Here is a 20,844-nt window from a genome sequence, read left to right on the forward strand (position 1 = left end):
ATTTGATCATCACTTTATTTGTTCACCACAAATTATTTTAGTCCCTTTTATATTGTCTCCTTTATTTTAGCTTTAAAAAACTACCTTAGCTCATTATTTTTACATTTGTTAAATAATTCAGGTGCTATTTTTTTTTTTTTAGCTTTAGAATATTTACTTTATTTTTTACTTAATTCTAACTATAGATTCACTACAAATCTTATGATTACAAGCATTGATCCTGATACCAACCTCTTATTTAATGACTTAAATGATTCAAACAGTTACTGTAATTACTACACAGCAGAACAATCAAAGGCACTTCTCAGAGCTAACAACAACATAACTATCTTTAACTACAATATCAGATCTTTAAGCAAGCATTATGATGACCTCCTAGCATTACTAAATTCCTTGCATGCCAATATGTCCATCATTACACTAACTGAAACCTGGCTAAAGCCTGATACTACAGATGTCTATGCCATTCCTGGTTACACAGCCATACACAACTGCAGGCCAGACCAACAAGGGGGTGGCACTGCTATATACTACTCAGACCAACTAGAATGTATCACTAATACTTGCACAAGGGATGAACATGGGGAATATATAATAGCTAAATTCAAATACAAATACCTACAAAAACCTCTCACAGTTAGGTTAGGTTAGGTAAGGTTCGTCAGGAAACAGGACAAATGTTTCCTGACGCGGGTCTTAGTCAGATGATGACCCGCCTTTGGAGCTTTTGGTCATCTGACCGAGGCCTTCCGCTGGCTTACCGGTCCACCCCCTTTAAAAATTATGGTCATTTATAACCATTGTTATATCCCTCTCACAGTGATAAACATCTACAGAGTTCCACAATCAAACATTAGCCAATTTAGTCAAAACCTAGGAAGTATGATAACTGATGCACGCATGAACAAAGATCACTTACTACTCTCAGGTGACTTCAATATAAATCTCCTGCAAGACCAGGACCCACACGTTACTGAATTCACAAACACAATGAGTAACTGCATGTTGCTACCAACAGTAACAAAACCTACAAGAGTTACAGAGACTAGTGTTTCCCTACTTGACCACATCTGGACCAACACCATATCCCCTTTAAAATCAGGCATAATTACAGATAATACCACAGACCACTACCCTACTTTCCTCATAACAACTCTTGGTAAAATACCCCAAGACACTACTAAAGTCACCTTCAGACTTCACAATGAGGCAGCCATTAATAACTTCACAACAGCAGTAACAAACATTGACTGGCACACTGAGCTAGAAATCTATACAGATATTGACGAATGTTTTAATAATTTTCTAAAAAAGACCCAATACCTTTATAACAAGCACTGCCCTAAAAAAACTAAACAGATGACAGCTAAGAGACTGAACAGTCCCTGGCTAACACCCAGCATTCTCAAATCCATAAATACAAAACACCGATATGAAAAACAGTACAGAATGGGTCACATAACCAGAGACCAAACAAAACGTTACTCGTCAATCCTAACCAGCCTGATAAGAAGGGCAAAAAAATTGTATTATGAGAACAGATTATCCAACTTACGAGGTGATATAAAAAAGACCTGGAAGACCCTATCAGAAATTCTGGGAACAAAAAAGATATCACGACACAGCGAAATAAAATTAGCAAAATCAGATGAACCCCAACTCCCACCAACAGAAACAGCAAACATACTCAATGATTTCTTCTCCACTATAGGTCAAAACCTTGCCAATAAAATCCCAAGCTCAGATACCCCACCAAATGACTACCTCACTGGCAACTACCCGAACACACTGTTCCTAGCTCCGACTAACCCATACGAAGTCCCCCTTATTATCAACGCACTGAAAAACAAGGCAGGAGATTTAAATACCTTACCACCCTTTATATACAAAAAAGTGTCACAAGTACTATCACCAATCATTGCAACACTCTTTAACAAATCCATTGAATCCTCCACCTTCCCTACAGTTCTCAAAATAGCAAGGGTCACCCCGATCCATAAAGGAGGAGACCAAACAGAGTTGAATAACTATAGGCCAATATCCAATTTACACTCTCTCTCAAAAATCTTCGAAAAATTAATTCATAAACGAATCTACTCCTACCTCATCTCCCAAAACATTCTCAACCCATGCCAATTTGGATTCAGGCCTAATAAAAATACTAATGATGCTATTATACACATACTAGAACATATATACACTGCAATAGAGAAAAAAGAAGTCCCACTGGGGATCTTCATTGACTTACGTAAAGCTTTTGGTACAGTTGACCATGACTTGCTCCACGTAAAATTGTCACACTATGGTATTAGAGGGCACTCCCTCAACTACCTCAAGTCTTACCTCAGCAACAGAAGCCAATATGTGTACGCAAATGGGGCAAGCTCTTCCGCACAACCAATTACAGTTGGTGTCCCACAGGGAAGTGTCCTTGGCCCTCTTCTCTTTCTCCTATACATAAATGACCTACCAAATGCTTCGCAATTACTCAAACCCACACTTTTTGCAGATGACACTACATACGTCTTCTCTCACCCGAGCCCAGTCACGCTAGCCAATACTGTAAACACCGAATTACAGAAAATATCTACCTGGATGAGGACTAACAAACTTACACTAAACATTGACAAAACCTACTTCATTCAGTTTGGTAACAGAGCTACAGATGTACCTCTTAACATAACAATAAACGGATCACCTATCACAAAGCTAACAGAGGGAAAATTCTTAGGAATCCACCTCGATAATAGACTCAAATTTCATACACATATACAACAAATTTCTAAGAAAATCTCCAAGACTGTAGGCATACAATCGAAGATACGGTACTATGTTCCACAGTCAGCCCTCCTGGCCCTTTATCACTCTCTTATTTACCCCTATCTCACCTATGGAATTTGTGCATGGGGCTCAACAACAATTAAGCATCTCAGACCACTAATTACCCAACAAAAGGCTGCAGTTAGAATGATAACAAATTCTCACTACAGGCAACACACTCCACCAATATTCAAAACACTCAACCTACTCACCATACAAAACATCCATACTTATTATTGCACCTATTACATACATAGAACACTTAACTCTGATATTAACCCTCCCCTCAAACATCTCCTTGCCAACCTCAACAGAACACATGACCATAACACAAGGCACAGATCACTCTTTGATGTTCCTCGTGTCCATCTCACGCTATGCAAAAACTCAATGCACATAAAAGGCCCTAAAATCTGGAATTCATTACCTGTAAATATAAAAGAAACACTACCTGTTTATAAATTCAAGTCTCTTCTCAAAGATCACTTACTCACTCAAAACCAAATAAATACTGAATAACTGAACCTTATAAATTGTATATCCTATATGTTACTCACAATTATATCACACAAATGCTAAACCTAGGACACAATCTAACTTTATTATTTTTTTAAATACACTACCTAACAGAATACTCCATTCGACTGAATGTACAGCAATGCAAGCAACCATATGACCTGTCTTTGTAATACTCATTTGTGCTTTATAGTTATCTGTTTACAATAATGTTTTATCACTGATTTCATCATTGCTTAGTTAATCTTTATTTATTTATTTATTTATTTATTTATTTATTTTATTTATTACAATTTGAGCACACATACAGAGGTACAAAAAAAAAAATACAGATAAGAGCAGCATGCCAAAGCCACTTATACTATGCATAGCATTACAGGCTGGCTTAAAATTAACTTAAGATTAACTAAGCAATGATGAAATCAGTGATAAAACATTAATGTAAACAGATTACTATAAAGCACAAGTGAGTATTACAAAGACAGGTCATATGGTTGCATGCATTGTTGTACATTCAGTCGTATGGAGAATTCTGTTAGGCAGTTTATTTAAAAAAATAGTAAAGTTAGATTGGGTTTTAGGTTTAACATTTATGTGATATAATTGTGAGAAACATTTAAGATATACAATTTATAAGGTTCAGTTATTCAGTATTTATTTGGTTTTGGGTGAGTAAGTGATCTTTGAGAAGAGACTTGAATTTATAAACAGGTAGTGTTTCTTTTATATTTACAGGTAATGAATTCCAGATTTTAGGGCCTTTTATGTGCATTGAGTTTTTGCATAGTGTGAGATGGACACGAGGAACATCAAAGAGTGATCTGTGCCTTGTGTTATGGTCATGTGTTCTGTTGAGGTTGGCAAGGAGATGTTTGAGGGGAGGGTTAATATCAGAGTTAAGTGTTCTATGTATGTAATAGGTGCAGTAATAAGTATGGATGTTTTGTATGGTGAGTAGGTTTAGTGTAAGTTAATTTTAAGCCAGCCTGTAATGCTATGCATATAAGTGGCTTTGGCATGCTCCTCTTACCTGTATTTTTTGTACCTCTGTTTGTATGCCTAAATTACTAAATAAATAAATAAATAAATAAATAAAAAAAAAAATGACATGAAGAGTGTATAAATCTGTAGGGGAAGGAAGGCAGAGTAGGGGTCGTCCTCGAAAAGGTTGGAAGGAAGGGGTAAGGGAGGTTTTGTGGGCGAGGGGCTTGGACTTCCAGCAGGTGTGCATGAGCGTGTTCGATAGGAGTGAATGGAGACGAGTGGTATTTGGGACCTGACGATCTGTTGGAGTGTGAGCAGGGCAATATTTAGCGAAGGGATTCAGGGAAACCGGTTATTTTTATATAGCCGGACTTGAGTCCTGGAAATGGGAAGTACAATGCCTGCACTCTAAAGGAGGGGTTCGGGATATTAGCAGTTTGGAGGGATATGTTGTGTATCTTTATACGTACTTGTATATGCTTCTAAACTGTTGTGTTCTGAGCACCTCTGCAAAAACAGTGATTATGTATGAGTTAGGTGAAAGTGTTGAATGATGAAAGTACACCTACCATCCGACTTACGACCGAGTTCGGTTCCGAGAAACCGGTCGTAAGTCGAAATGGTCGTAAGTCGAACTTTACTACTGAATATCAACAAAACATTTTTGTAATGACTTTATTTTATTGTTTTATTTTGGTATTTCATGTTTTACTTTACTTTTTATGTTGTTAGTACAGTGGACCCCCGCATAACGATTACCTCTGAATGTGACCAATTATGTAAGTGTATTTATGTAAGTGCGTTTGTACGTGTATGTTTGGGGGTCTGAAATGGACTAATCTACTTCACAATATTTCTTATGGGAACAAATTCGGTCAGTACTGGCACCTGAACATACTTCTGGAGTGAAAAAATATCGTTAACCGGGGGTCCACTGTACTGTATTTTATACTGTAAGGTTTAGGATAAACACTGTGTACAACACAAGTAGTTGTTTATTTCCCAGAAATTTGGCATAAAAAACACGGTCGTAAGTCGAGTGGTCGTAAGTCGAACAGGTCGTAAGTCGGATGGTAGGTGTATTTTCTTTTCGGGGATTTTCTTTCTTTTCGGGTCACCCTGCCTCGATGGGAGACGGCCGACTTGCTTAAAAAAAAAAAAAAAAAAAAAAAAAGAGAAATTAAAGACAAAATACTCCTAGCTATGTTCACTGTGTTCTGTCTTTAGCATTCTGGTTTTCATATACTATATGGTAGCTTATTTAAAGATTTAAGTCAGACACTACCACCTCACAGATCTCACTATTTGTTTAGAAATAACTTTAGTGCCCTTTTGGTACTGCATACAGTAGGGTTACTATGCCTGTGGCTCAAGGGGTGTAATTATGCTGGTCAAGAGCTCTTGACCCAAGGAATTGGAGCTACCCTTCCACAAGGTCAAACCTGATTACCTCCCATACCCCAGGTGCTGTATGACCCTTATGGATTTAACAATTCTCCATAAATATAAAAGGGGAGTGTGTGTAAAAGATTTGAATATGTTGCACTCTCGGTGTACTTACTGCATGCCTGCTTTACACTGAGGATATATTAGTCTGCCATGCCTCTTGCTCTCATAAGGAATAATTTTGGTGTGTAAATTCAAAACTACTTTCTCCAATATTTTCCAGGTGTAAATTATATATTTTTCTTATCATAGTTCCAGGGAAATACAGTTTGAGAAACTTTAGATGGTACCAATAATTTAGGAGTTTGAAATGACATGGTCTGTCAAGTTCAATTAACATTCTCCTGATTTGCAATACTGCATGACCTAAATTGAACTAAAAAGTATACGTACAGTAATAATCTAGTCTAAGAACAAGTGCTTTATTTTGATGGCTTTTGTTATGCCAGTATGTATAGTACGAGTTTCACACTTCTGCATTTATGTAATATTCTAGTACAAAACCTGGTGTATACCTGGAGAGGGTTTCAAGGGTCAACGCCCCTGTGGCCCGGTCTGCGAGCAGGCCTCAGGTGGATCAGGGCCTGATCAACCAGGCTGTTACTGTTGGCCACACGCAAACTGATGTATTAACCACAGCCCGGCTGGTCAGGTACAGACTTTAGGTGACTGTCCAGCACCTTCTTCAAGACAGCCAGGGGTCTATTAGTGATCCCCCTTATGTATGCCAGGAGGCAGCTGAATAGTCTTGGGCCCCTGACACTTAATGTGTTGTCTCTTATCGTGCTAGTGGCACCCCTGCTTTTCATTGGGGGGATGTTGCATTGTCTGCCCATTCTTTTGCTTTCATAGGAAGTGATTTTTATGAGCAAATTTGGTACCAATCCCTCTAGGATTTTCCAAGTGTATATAATCATGTATCTCTCCCACCTGCATTCTAGGGAGTACAGGTTGAGGAACTTCAATCATTCCCAGTAAGTGAGGTGTTTTATCGCACTTATATGTGCCGTGAAGGTTCTCTGTGCATTTTCTAGGTCATCAATTTCACCTGCCTTGAAAGGTGCTGTTAATGTGCAGCAATATTCCAGCCTAGATAGAACAAGTGACCTGAAGAGTGTCATCATGGGCCTGGCATCCCTAGTTTTGAAGGTTCTCATTATCCATCCTGTCATTTTTCTAGAAGATGCAACTGATACAATGTTGTGGCCTTTGAAAGTGAGATCCTCTGACATTATCACTCCCAGGTCTTTTACATTAGTATTTCACTCTATTATGTGGCTGGAATTTGTTTTATAGTACTCCGATATAGTTTTAATTTCCTCACATTTTCCATATCAGAGTAATTGAAATTCTTCATCATTGAACTTCATATAGTTTTCTGCAACTCACTTAAAGATTTGGTTGCTGTCTGCCTGGAGTCCTGCAATGTCTTCAATGGAGGACACTGTCATGCAAATTCAGGTGTCATCTGCAAAGGAAGACATGGTGCTGTGGCTTATATCACTATGTCAGATATGAGGATGAGGAACAGGATGGGAGTGAGCACTGTGGCTTGTGGAACAAAGCTTTTCACAGTAGCTGCCTCAGACTTTACTCTGTTGACTACTACTCTCTGTGTTATATTTGTTAGGAAATTATAGATCCATCTACCTAATTTTCCTGTTATTCCTTTATCATGCATTTTGTGTGCTATTACACCATGGTCACATTTGTCAAAGGCTTTTGCAAAGTCTGTGCATACCACATCTGCATTTTGTTTGTCTTCTAGAACATCCAGGACCTTGTCATAGTGGTCCAGTAATTGGGACAGGCAAGAGCGACCTGCTCTAAACCCATGTTGCCCTGGGATGTGTAACTGATGGGTATCTAGACGAGTTACAAACTTGCTTCTTAGAACCCTTTCAAAGATTTTTATGATATGGGATGTTAGCGCTCTTGGTCCATTGTTCTTTGCTATTGCTCTACTGCCCCCTTTGTGGAGTGGGGCTACGTCTGTTGTTTTTTAGCAGCTGTGGGACGACCCCAGTGTCCATGCTCCCTCTCCATAAAAGCACATGGTACTCTGTTGTCTATAATTACTACAAAGTCTTTCTGTTTAATGTATTTTTCTTCAAATCAACACCTACAATAAGCAAATACTGACTCGAGTGATGACATACACACTTGCTATTTCTCCATGAGGGTATTTGTTCTCTTCATCATTGTATAGTACAGTACTTGGAAATAAAAAAACATCTCATCCACTCTTAACTCTTTCACCATCTCTCATGCATATCTATATCACTGAGGCCAGTGTCACAGATGTAGATCTATGTCTTAACCATACTGCCCTCAAACATGCTGTGATCAGTAAATTTTGGACTAGACAACAGAGAATGGATCTGTGCATGCAATTTTGCTCCATACAATGCATGATGGGAACAGTGAACCTTTGACCTTGTTTAGGTAAAAGGACGCAAGTGCAACTAATGTGACATTTTGTCAGTAATTCTACCAACATTAAGTTAAAGGTGTTCAGGTGTTTCCTGGTGTTAACTGATAGGCATACTAGTTAAATAGAAATAAGTTTGGTTGGTTTCTGACCAGAAATGTCTTGAAATAGGTCTCAAATAGCAGAAATATTTGACTGTTGGTGACTTTTCTGAGGAAGGATAGGGAGCCCACATTTTTGGTATGGTTCAATTATTTGGATGGTCTCAATCATGATCTGTTATTCTTGGTTGCAGTAATTTCCTGAGAAGCAGGGTAAAATTTCAAGTTTTTTGTGTGATGATGAATTCAAAGCAGAGGACAAGTGTTATGCAGGGAGACCCAGAGATATGATTAGCAAACAGAGGAAAGGTTTTAGTGGCTGGAATGCCTACAGTGTTTATTTTTTACTCGGTTTTTAAAATGAAATTTGTTGAATTCTGTATAAAACTGGCCTAATTACAGACTTCTGGGCACTTTATAGGGTAGTTCTGATGGTTGAGTGGGCAGTTTCTTGTGCTTATTTGATAGAATGGAAGCCATACTAGCAAAAATTGCTTCCAACCTCCAACCTCTTGCCTGTATAATTCCATAGGTTTTCCGTCAAATTTTGCATTTCTTGGTGTCATTAGCATCAGGAAAAAGATTCTCTAATATTTTTTATTTTTTTCAAGAAGAATCACATCACTTTCGGGGCTTTTAATTTTGAGGGTCATGGCAGGGCAAGGGTTAATAGGTTTGCCTGCTATTCTTATTATATTTTTTAGCTTCAAAATTAGTCTTTATGGGAAACTCCCAAAAGCATTTTTCATATCAAAATACTGTACTGTAAAGGCCATTTACTCATCAGTTTTCCTGTGAATCATAGTAGCTTAATAAATCTGATATACTGTACTTCATAGGATTTTGCTGATTTGAAGCCACAATGTTTACTCACTGTCATTGTTTGGCCTTTTCCAGAGTATGTATAGCAACTGTTGTTGAAAATGGCCTTATAGGCCATTTTCAACAATTGCTGTGTTAATAGCAATTGCTATGTTAATATCTGCACATTTTTCCTTTTTCCATTTGTTCACATGTTTACTTCTTAATGAAATACCAAATATTTTTTTTTCCCCACAGCAGCAGCTTAGTTCTTCTACACTTTTTTTTTAAATTCTGTCTGCTTCTTTTTCATTTTGCCAACAAGCAATACAATACAGAAGTAGCTTCTTTATTGTTAAATTAGACACATGTGCAACTCTTGGGTGTCTTTATTGAGGAAACGTTTCGCCACACAGTGGCTTCATCAGTCCATGTTGCACATGTGTCTAATTTAACAACGTGTCGGTTCTTTGAACCATTCATCTACCTTCTTTATTTCTTAAATTATTTCAGTGGGGGTTCATTCAGAGTGGCTGTTCAGGGCTCAAACCCACTTCATTTACAGTGTCCACTCCTGTAAGAACTTCATACTGAGGAATTTGTATCTACCCACTTAATTTGGTGATTTTGGCATCATCCTTGATTCTTTCCATCTGGTTATTCATATTTGTTTTAAAAACATGTATATAGTAGATTTAATTCATCTTGTTCTTGTCTACTACAGTATTTCTGCTTTTAAATATTTTTGTCTTCTCTCTACATTGGTACATTCATATCTGGTTAATTTGAATTTCTGGGTGGTGTGCATCCTATACAGTTTATAGTCCTTTTATTTTTTCATGACTTTCCAGCACCTTTTTCCCACATTTTAAATAAACTACTGCATTTGATTTAATTGAGCATGTTAGATAGGAATGAGTGGAGACAAATGGTTTTTGGGATTTGACAAGCTGAGTAAGTGGACACAAATGATTCTTGGGACTTGACGAGGAGTGTAAGCAGGGTAATATTTTGTGAAGGGATTCAGGGAAACCGGTTAGCCAGACTTGAGTCCTGGAGGTGGGAAGTACAGCACCTGCACCCTAAAGGAGGTGTTTGGGATATATGCTGTTTAGAGGAACATCTAAACTGTCGTATTTGTGCACCTCTGGCAAGACACTGATAGTGTGAATGTTGGTAAAAGTGTTTCTCTTTCGAGTCACTCTGCCTCAGTGGGAGATGGCCAGCATGTTAAAAAAAAAACCTGCATAGAACTATTTACTGCAAAGCTCTTTCTATGAGAAATAATGAAATTCACTAAACAGTGGTTAGAACAATTCACAACTAACCAACAATTTGGAGTGAACTTTAAAAGACAGATGACAGGTCAATTAAAAGGAGAGAATGCTCAGACCAGGTTGTAACATGCAGGTTCTTAAGAAATTTGACAGTGTACTGTACTGAGAAAAACAAGTATAAACAGGAACAAAACTAGGACTAAGATTTGTGTTAGAAATGTATATAACAGCTAATTGAACAAGACTACTTCATTTGTGAAGGCCAGACAAAAGATAAAAATTTTGGGGCAAACAATAATGTGCTGTGTGAACCATGTTCACTGTGTTCGCACCTGTGGTGCAGGGTAGATGGCGAATTCTAGCTTGCTTTTCTTGCCGTAGTCAACAGAGAGCCGTTCCATCAGTAGGGAGGTGAAGCCAGAGCCAGTGCCGCCACCAAATGAGTGAAATACCAGGAAGCCCTGAATGAAAATTTCAGACATTAAACTCACATTGGTATCATGGTTGTTCAAGTCTGGATATTGATATCTACTATCAATAAAAATCATAAAACTAAAAATTAACACATTGGTATCATGGTTGTTCAAGTCTGGATATTGATATCTACTATCAATAAAAATCATAAAACTAAAAATTAACACATTGGTATCATGGTTGTTCAAGTCTAGATATTGATATCTACTATCAATAAAAATTATAAAACTAAAAATTAACTGTTACAAATGTTCATATTATAAATCAACACTGGATAATATGCGAGAATTACAAAAGCAAGTCAGGATCACAGAAAAAATATTGCATATGGAGAAGCCTAATAAATAATAAATAGAATTACTTTCAACAGCACATAATATCACTTAATATTACAGTAGTCATTTAAATTTTGTACTAATTTTTATAAAAAATAATGATAAAAGTACTCTAATATTACTATAAGAGACAGAGTACTTTTATCATTATTTTTATAAAAATTAATACAAAATTTAAATGACTACTGTACTTAAAATTTCTACACAAAAATAGATCATGTTTTGCAAGCTTGGTTATCCTTCATTTTTAAGTTTCTCACAAATACAAGTACATAAAAATGTTCCCCTTAAATGCACATGAAGGTTCCCATGAACTGCACTAGAGATTAGTAAATACCCATGCATAAGCCATCTCCAAATTGATGCTGACCCACCTGGAGGCCTGAACATTGGTCGGCTAGCCTTCGGCTCCTATCCAAGACAAGGTCGACAATTTCCTTGCCGATAGTGTAGTGACCACGGGCATAATTGTTGGCTGCATCCTCCTTTCCCGTGATGAGCTGCTCAGGGTGGAACAACTGTCGATACGCCCCAGTCCGAACTTCATCTAAAGAAGAAGAAAACCCTCAAGAGTTATGTCATATAAACAGTCTATTTGCTTGTAGAAATCATGTGAAAGAATACATTTTAATTGTTTTGACTGTTAAAGGATGGGGTGCCTTGATGTTGGTGAAGGGATTTGATCCAAGTATTTTTACCAATACTCTCCTTCCTTGGATAAAATCTGATTGTTCCCTCCCATTTCCCAGGTTGGGGGGGGAGGGATGTTCTTGATGCCAGGAATTGGACCTGTCCTCTCCTTCCTTGTATCAAACCAAACTGCCTCTCATTACCCCAATTACTCTATAACCTCTCCTGCTTGCCATCTCTGCTTGCTTCTTCTCCTTCTCTATAATACTGTAATAATAATAATAACCCTAATGGATGGTGGGTGCATGAGCTGGAGGAAAGATAGTTGATAGCATTAATGGTGAATCCTGGGGAAGGGATGGTGGTCTTAATCAAGATGGTACATGGTTGTATACACAGTATACAAGTGCTGAAGCAGTACCAGTTAATGTCACAAAAGTACGAGGAATAAAAACCACAGAATAGGTGGAGCCTGAACCCATGGCAGGTATACCTGGAGGAGGTTTCGGGGGTCAATGCCCCCCATGGCCTGGTCTGTGACCAGGCCTCGTGGTGGATCAGGGCCTGATCAACCAGGCTGTTACTCTGGCCACACGTAGACCAATGTACAAGCCACAGCCCGGCTGGTCAGGTACTGACTTTAGGTGCCTGTACAGTGCCTTCTTGAAAATAAATAACAAAAAGGCACAATACCGTGACTGGAACAATACACAAATAACCCGCACATAAAAGAGAGAAGCTTACGACGACGTTTCGGTCTGACTTGGACCATTGACAAAGTCACACTAACAGAGGTGGAGCAGGACGGCTATATATAGGCAGGAAGAGGTGGAGGTAGTAGTAGTAGTAGTGGTAGTAGTACAAGAATTGTATATAATACCGACAGGATGAAATGACACATGCACAACACCCGGGCATCCCCACCGTAGACGGTTCGCCATCCAACCAGCCACTGGATGGCGAAACGTCCACAACAAAGACAACCAGACGCCGCACATGTGTCTTAATTTCATCAGTAGTTGTAGTAGAAGAAGAAGAGGTAGTAGTAGTGGTAGTGGTAGAAGTGGGAAATAAGGAAGACGAGCCAGTCAAATACAAAGGAAGGGGAGCACTGCAAGAGAGCTAGAAACCCACAGAGGGAGAGCAAGCGCACCGAGGTGCATGAAAGGGGAAGTGGTGAAATAAAATAAATGAAGAAGGAACAGAAACACGAGACAGGAAACACGAGACAACCCAGAGGAGAAAAGGAGAGAGGAAAGGGGAAGAGGAAGAAGAAAAAGAAGAAGAAGAAGAAGAAGAAAAAATGAGGATTCAGGTTAAGTCACGGGTGTTCTGAAGTTTGGAGCATTTTACAATGTAGTGGGAGAGGAAGGCATCTACAGAGACGAAGCCAGGGCTAAGGTTCATACAGGGAAAGTTGTGTATAAGAGAGGATTCAACTAAACGGCGACTGTTCGAGTTGGAAGTAGGGAAGACACCCAGGGGTCCATTGATAATCTCCCTAATTTATGTTGGGAGGAAGTTGAACAGTCTTGGGCCCCTGACACTTATTGAGTTGTCTCTTAGCGCTAACCACTTGGCCAGCTGGCCGAGTAGTTAATACAATAGCCTGTGAGTTTTAGGACTCACCTGCCATGGGTTCAAGCCCTACCTGTTCTGTGATTTGTTTGCAATCACGTTATTACGATTTCGTGAGTCATGAGGGATAGAAGTATCACAACACATACTGGTGATACTGTAGGGAGGAGACCCAAGAACAAAAATAGTCTTAAGGGTGTTGTTTTAAAAGAGGGAAAGGTGGAGTACTATCATGTACTATAGAATCCTTGATGCTCCAAGACAACTGAGTTACCTTCCCTTGAATCAAATTTGATTATCTCTCAGCCTCTAGGGACTTCTCAGTAGTAGTAGTAGTAGTAGTAGTAGTAGTAGTACTAGTAGTAGTAGTACTAGTACTAGTAGTAGTAGTACTAGTAGTACTAGTAGTAGTAGTACTAGTAGTAGTAGTACTAGTAGTAGTAGTAGTAGTAGTAGTAGTAGTAGTAATGATAATAATAATGATAATAATGATAATAATGATAATGATAATAATAATGCTAATAATAATAATAATCATAATAATAATAATAATCATAATAATAATCATAATCATAATAATAATAAGCAGGAATAGAGTGAGTGTAGATAAAGGTATGCTTGAAAATAAATCTATACAAAGAAAGAATAATAAAGAGATTATCTGAGCAGAGTAGCACAACAGTTAGTGAATACCATTAGTTGTATGGTCTCCAGTGTATCCTGCATACACCCTCCCTCCACCATCCTTCATACCCTCCCTCCACCATCCTTCATACCCTCCCTCCACCATCCTTCATACCCTCCCTCCACTCTCCTTTATACCTTCCCTTCATCCTCCTCCATACCCTCCCTCCACCATCCTTCATACCCTCCCTCCACCATCCTTCATACCCTCCCTCCACCCTCCTTTATACCTTCCCTTCATCCTCCTTCATACCCTCCCTCCACCCTCCTTTATGCCCTAACTCCACTCTTCGTACCCTCCCTCCACCCTCCTTTTTGCCTTAACTCCACTCTTCATACCTTCCATCAACCCTCCTCCATACCCTCCCTCCACCCTCCTTCATACCCTCCATTCATCCTCCTCCATACCCTCCCTCAACATTCCATTTCCTCCATTCCTTCAATTCACCATTGCTATCCACCTATCCCTCACTCCCCCTCCAACCGTCCCTGCAATGCCCCTATCCATCCCCAATGTAAACAATGCCCCTATCCTCACCGCCCATTTCTCCATCCTCAACTGCTGCTCCTCATTCCCCAGCTCCTCCATTCTCCGGCGTACCTCCAGATCACCAAACCAACCCACCGATAACTGAAGGTTCAAGGTCGACGAAGATAGCCCTGGGGACGTGCTTGCCGGAGCCGGTCTCGCTGAAGAAGGTGGTGAAAGAGTCGTCTCCGTCTCCGGCGGTTTTGTCTGAGGGAATAGTGCCGTCAGGGGCAATGCCGTGTTCCAGGCAGTAGAGCTCCCAGCAGGCGTTGCCCATCTGCACCCCAGCTTGACCCACATGGATGCTGATGCACTCACGCTGAGGAAAGACCAGACGAGGCATTTTAATGACAGATGAACAAAAAATATTATTAAGCGTATATTTATGGGGAAGCTCTAAACCCGTAAGGGGTTCATATGGCGTCTAGTGTAAGTTTATTCAGGTATAGGTACACATAAATAGTTACATATATTATCATATATAGCAGTACCGGCGGAGATTACCTAGGATAACCCCCAAGTCAGACTGGGTTAGGTTAGGTAAGGTTCGTCAGGAAACAGGACAAGTATTTCCTGACGCGGGTTTTAGCCAGATGATGACCCGCCGTTGGAGCTTTTGGTCATCTGACCGAGGCCTTCTGCTGGCTTACCGGTCCACCCCTTTAAACATTATGGTCACTTATAACCATTTAGATTAATATCTGACTGGGAGAGCAATGAGGCTTGAAACAAGGAAGGGGGAGCACAGGTCCAATGCCTTGGATAAAGAGCCTTCTACTATCATCAAAATATTTCTCGTGAGGGATTCAAAAGAAATGAGGACCCCAATGGGAATAAGTCAGTTCGTCTGACTTTTTTGAGTTATCCAGTCAGTTCAGTTTAATATCTTTATTATGCACCCCATATCCATCCTGTGGGCGGTAGCCAAAAAGTTTACGGAGGTACATTATGGGTCCAGGGACTGGGCCGCAAAATTTTGATAGCTGGTGGATAATTTACACGCGTTACTCTGTATGATAATCATAATCACAAATACGTTTGTCTGTACCTAAATAATCTTACTATAACCTCTATGGACTTAGCGCTTCAAGAAAACAATAATCTTAATAACGACAACGAGTGAGAATAAAAAATAACAATACACACATACCGGTAATAATAATAATTATTATTACCCCCTCAAGGGTTCCTTGATGCTGGTGAGGGGCTCTTGATCTAGGGAATTGGATCTGTGCTCCAGTGTGGCCCGGTGGCCTGGTGGCTAAAGCTCCCGCTTCACACATGGAGGGCCCGGGTTCGATTCCCGGCGGGTGGAAACATTTCGACACGTTTCCTTACAACTGTTGTCCTGTTCACCTAGCAGCAAATAGGTACCTGGGTGTTAGTCGACTGGTGTGGGTCGCATCCTGGGGGACAAGATTAAGGACCCCAATGGAAATAAGTTAGACAGTCCTCGATGACGCACTGACTTTCTTGGGTTATCCTGGGTGGCTAACCCTCCGGGGATTAAAAATCCGAACGAAATCTTATCTTATCTTACCCTGAATTGAGGCTGAATGCCTTCCATCCCCCCCACATGCGCTGTATAATCCTATGGGTTTAGCGCTCCCCCATGATTATAATAATTATTATTATTACCGGTAATAATAATAATAATAATAAATTATTATTATTATTATTATTATTATTATTATTATTATTATTATTATTATAGTACAAGAAGCAATACCCTGGTTGGAACAATTCACATCATTACCATATTTTGGGAGAAGCGCTCCGTACTAATAGGTTACTTGATGCTGGTGGGGGCTCTTCATCCAACTTGCCCTCCCCTTTTTAGATCAAACTTGATTGCTCTCCTATTCCACAAGCGCTGTATGACCCCAACAGGTTTAGTGATTTCCACTATACCTGGAGAGGGTTTCAGGGGTCAACGTCCCCGCGGCTAGGTTTGAGACCAGGCCTCATGGTGGATCAGGGTCTGATCAACCAGGCTGTTACTGCTGGCCGCACGCAAGCTGACGTACGAACCACAACCCGGTTGGTCAGGTACTGACTTTAGGTGCCTGTCCAGTGCCTTCTTAAAGGCAGCCAGGAGTCTATTGGTAACAATCTAAACACATTAAAAATTATCCACTATAACTGTTTTAAACCTTTCAAATGAGGTGAAGGGCTTTTGATCGAATGAACTGGACCTGCTCTTCCTTGCCTTGGATTGATCCTCAATGCCTTTTATTTCCCCAGGAGCTTTTTGAACCTTACGGTTCTAGAGCTCCCCATGAATATCATAATAATTTATTTCTAGTGTCTTCTACATTACCCAGCCTGGGCGAACTTGCTAACTACGTGTTAATGATAAGCACGTTCACCCAGCCTGGGTGAACGTGAAGACTATGTGAGTAATGAGTGCATGTCTGTACTCTTGCACTTGCAAGAGACATTGCACTTGCAAGAGACAGAGAACACGATAAGAGGAATGGTGTAGCATGAGTGCGTGTTGGGTGTGGCCGCGATTGTTATGAATAAGTCAGCAGGGAGAGCTACGATGATGGAGTGAGGACGCTTGCCAGTGAAAAATCAATAAAGAACAGAATAAGAATTGCAAGAACATGATAAAAGACACTGAAGAAGATTTTTTCGCATTATTAACCTCCAGAGGGTTAATAATCCAATAATGCAACCGTGGTTGATTTCCATTGAAATCCTAAGGTCATCATCCTGCTGGCTACGACCAGCAACAGTTGACCAAAGTACTACATGAGTTTACTACGAGGTGAACAGGAGCAGCAGGTTTTAAAAGGTCTTGTCCATACCCTCCACCTCAATGAACCCGGGTTCTCCGGGTTCCTACTATGATTAACTCAGTACAGCCCGAAAAAGACAATTAGCATATAGCTTACTTCCACCTTGAGTTTTTCCTTAACATTCGATCGACAACATTTGACTAAATCCTAGTTACCTATTTACTGCTAGATGATCATAGCAACAGGTATAAGGAGTCGAACCCGGTCATAACTGGCTACAAGCCAGACAATGGTACAAAGCTAAGTAAGTTTATTTACGTACAGGTACACATAAGAACAATTATCATACCAGTTAAACTATGGTATGATAATTGTAATTAGTCAAAAATAACTATTTTCCACTGGGGCCTTGTCACCTACGGTATTAGTCGGGTGATGCAGACCACAACGCATAAATGAGGTATTAATTAGATTATCCTAATTTCGTAGGCTCTCTCTCTCCCTAGATCTTTTCAAGGACAATGGTGTCTAGATGCTGTTTAGGGATCTTAATCCAAGGAATTTCAATTAGCTTTCCCTTACTGGAATCGAAGTTGATTATCTCCCATTCCAAACGCTTACTGTGACCTCGACGGATTAAGGGCTTTCCCATGAACATAATAATAATAATAATAATAATAATAATAAATATATACAATAATAATAATAATAATAATAATCTCCAGACACGGCTGGATGAGAGCAGAATGTGTGTATTCGACAATGGAAATAACTTACACTGTTATTGGGTTATTCTAGGTTATACCTACCTACTGTGCTATTATACAGTAGGTAGAGGGAATAGTACCAAATTGGCACACGAAAATCACACCCTACGAAAGCAAAAGACTTGGCAGACGATGCAACATTCCCCCAATGAAAAGCAGGGGTGCCACTAGCACGTTAACAGACAACACAATAAGTGTCAGGGGCCCAAGGCTGTTCAACTGCCTCCCAGTATACATAAGGGGGGATTACCAATAGACCCCTGGCTGTCTTCAAGCAGGCACTGGACAGGCACCTAAAGTCGGTACCTGACCAGCCGGGCTGTGGTTTGTACGTTGGATTGCGTGCGGCCAGCAGTAACAGCCTTTTTGATCAGGCCCTGATCCACCATGAGGCCTGGTCACAGACCGGGCCGCGGGGGCGTTGACCCCCGGAACTCTCTCCAGGTATACAGTATGTGTGCCCAAACATTTATATGCTCTTAAGACCACAGTAAAATTTAAATGTAAGAAATCTAAAAAAAACCTACAGTAACTAACAGCTACAACAAATGTCCTAAACATTCCCTTTGTGAAGTAAGCGTGCTTATGCCACGTTAAATACGCTTTAATAGACGTCCACCGCGCCAGAAAAGGTGAGCATGAATTAAAGACTACAGTAGTGAGAAAACCATGGTAAAGGTTTGAAGGGAAGAGAGAGGGTGAGGGAGAAAGGGAATTATTATTATATTCACAAGGAAATGCTAAACCCAAAAGGGTAATAGAGTGCATGTAGAAAGGGAGGAAATTAAGTATGCATATCTGCCATACAAGTATAGAGCCTTTTTTATGACTATAGTAATCTGTCAGAAGAAAATTCCCATAGTTATTTTCATATTTGTCCTTTTCATAATTTTCATTAGTACTGTTATTACCATTATCATGCGCCTTCGCTCAACTAGTTCAAGTAGAGCTCATCTAAGCACTTAATTTACCTCATTAAACTAATGTTGGAAGGGGAAGGAGGGAGGATAGGAGGGGGTGAGTGCAGGGTGAGAAGAGGTTGGTTGGTTACTTAGACTTAATTAAATCCTATCGATTTCTGAAAGGGTTAATGCTGCATGTCACCTATGCATCACCAGTTAAGAATACCTTAAAGCCTGAAACAGAGATTAAAGTAAACTCTAAGTATATATACAAGGAGCGACATACGTATCTCGGTGTTTATATCCAGGTGCAACGAACAAGCAACAGCAGCAGTCAAAACACAGCAAGAGCTTCCCAAACACTCCGCTGTGGCCCAAAACTGGGGTGTGGCCCCAAAAGGATCTTGTTGTGCTTGATGCCTTTGCACTTCTTGACATCGTCTGCTGCTACGTAGCTGCCACACCCTTCAAGCCCGTGGGGCGGGGTAAGTGGCAGCTCAAGGGCCTAACTTCTCCCTACAAGCCCCGTGAAGGCGGAGAATGTAGCTAAGATTAGGGACAAATGGTCCCGGAAGGTGAAGAGGTACAAACACCTCGTCCCATGAAAAACATTATGAATGACAAGGTACTCCTCCAATGGGAAGCCGAGGCCGGATCACTAACTGGCAAAGACCCGGTCAGCATAATACTGCGAATCTACCAAGCAGGGGTGATGGCAGGGTGGGAAAGGTGTGAGGGGAGGTTGAGAAGGGGACAAGGGCAGGGAGGGGAGAAGGTAAAGTAAGGGCAGGGAGGGGAGAAGGTAAAGTAAGAGTACGAAAGAATTTTGCCACGGGTGGCTTCTTCAGTCATTAGGACTGAAGTCGCCGCACGTGGAGAAACGTTTCCTTTAATAACAAAAAAAAAAAGCACAATATCGTGTCTGGAACGATACACAGTGTGACTTTGTAAATGGTCCAAGTCGGACCGAAACGTCGTCGTAAGCTCCTCTCTTCTATGTGCGGGTTATTTGTGTATCGTTTCCTCTAATAAATGTCCTGAACCGTACTTAAGCGTCTTTTTCCACACCTTGTCGGTATCACCATACTATTTTTCAGTGGGGAAGAGGCTAAAGGCCGAGTGGAGGGTTGACGACAGGGTGAGGAGGGGGGTGAAAGCAAGGATGGCAGGGTGGGGGATCAATGCGAAGCTGTCACCAGTGTGCGACAAAAATGAGTCACGCAGATAGTCAGTACATGTCATCTGGTGCTCTTGTCTGCCAAAGTTGTATTATTTCTGCCAAAGCGTCCATCTATCAGCATTCAGCCTGTCCGAACCTTCAATTTTCTGCCCTCCAGCCTCAGTGCGGCACTGGCCAACCTCAAGTTATATGGAACATCTTGAGGAGTAGTGTTTCGTTAACAAAATTCCCTAGCATGTCACCCGGCTGCTATACGTTGACATCTTGTCTTGTCTTCCTGACTTCTGAACCTCGAGGAAACCCTGCGGAACCCTGCGGAACCCTGTATCTATACGGTTCACTCCTGAAGGGAAGAATCTCTCCCCTTCCTCGAGGTGTTACTCGTATTTAAGGTCTACGGAAAACCCACCAATAAAGATGACTAAATCCACTTATAACGAGGACTATCTACTTCTTTTCACTACACCAGTAGTTAGCATATTATCTGTACAACTTGATAAAGTTCTAGTCTTACGCTGTTTCATGAGTCTCATTTACCTGTAGGTTGATAAATTAGACACTTGTGCAACATTTGGGTATCTTTATTCCGGAAACGTTTCGCCAGTGTTTTTTTCAGTCCAATGAGGAGGAGTTTGAGGTAAAATT

At 40.3% G+C, this 20,844-nt stretch overlaps 1 protein-coding gene across 1 annotated transcript in view; it reads right to left on the minus strand.

The window, feature by feature from the left end:
• LOC128700690 (tubulin alpha-1A chain-like) overlaps positions 1-20,844 on the minus strand; it is a 48,273-nt gene that overhangs the window by 8,202 nt on the left and 19,227 nt on the right. Inside the window, exons 2-4 of the mRNA XM_070097096.1 lie at positions 14,703-14,925; positions 11,560-11,732; positions 10,709-10,837 (exon numbers count right to left, since the gene is read on the minus strand). Of these exons, the coding sequence (XP_069953197.1) occupies positions 10,709-10,837; positions 11,560-11,732; positions 14,703-14,925 (525 nt within the window). The remainder of the gene's footprint in view (positions 1-10,708; positions 10,838-11,559; positions 11,733-14,702; positions 14,926-20,844) is intronic.

The sequence above is a fragment of the Cherax quadricarinatus genome, chromosome 56, assembly GCF_038502225.1.
Source record: "Cherax quadricarinatus isolate ZL_2023a chromosome 56, ASM3850222v1, whole genome shotgun sequence".
In the NCBI taxonomy this organism is placed as follows: Eukaryota; Metazoa; Arthropoda; class Malacostraca; order Decapoda; family Parastacidae; genus Cherax; species Cherax quadricarinatus.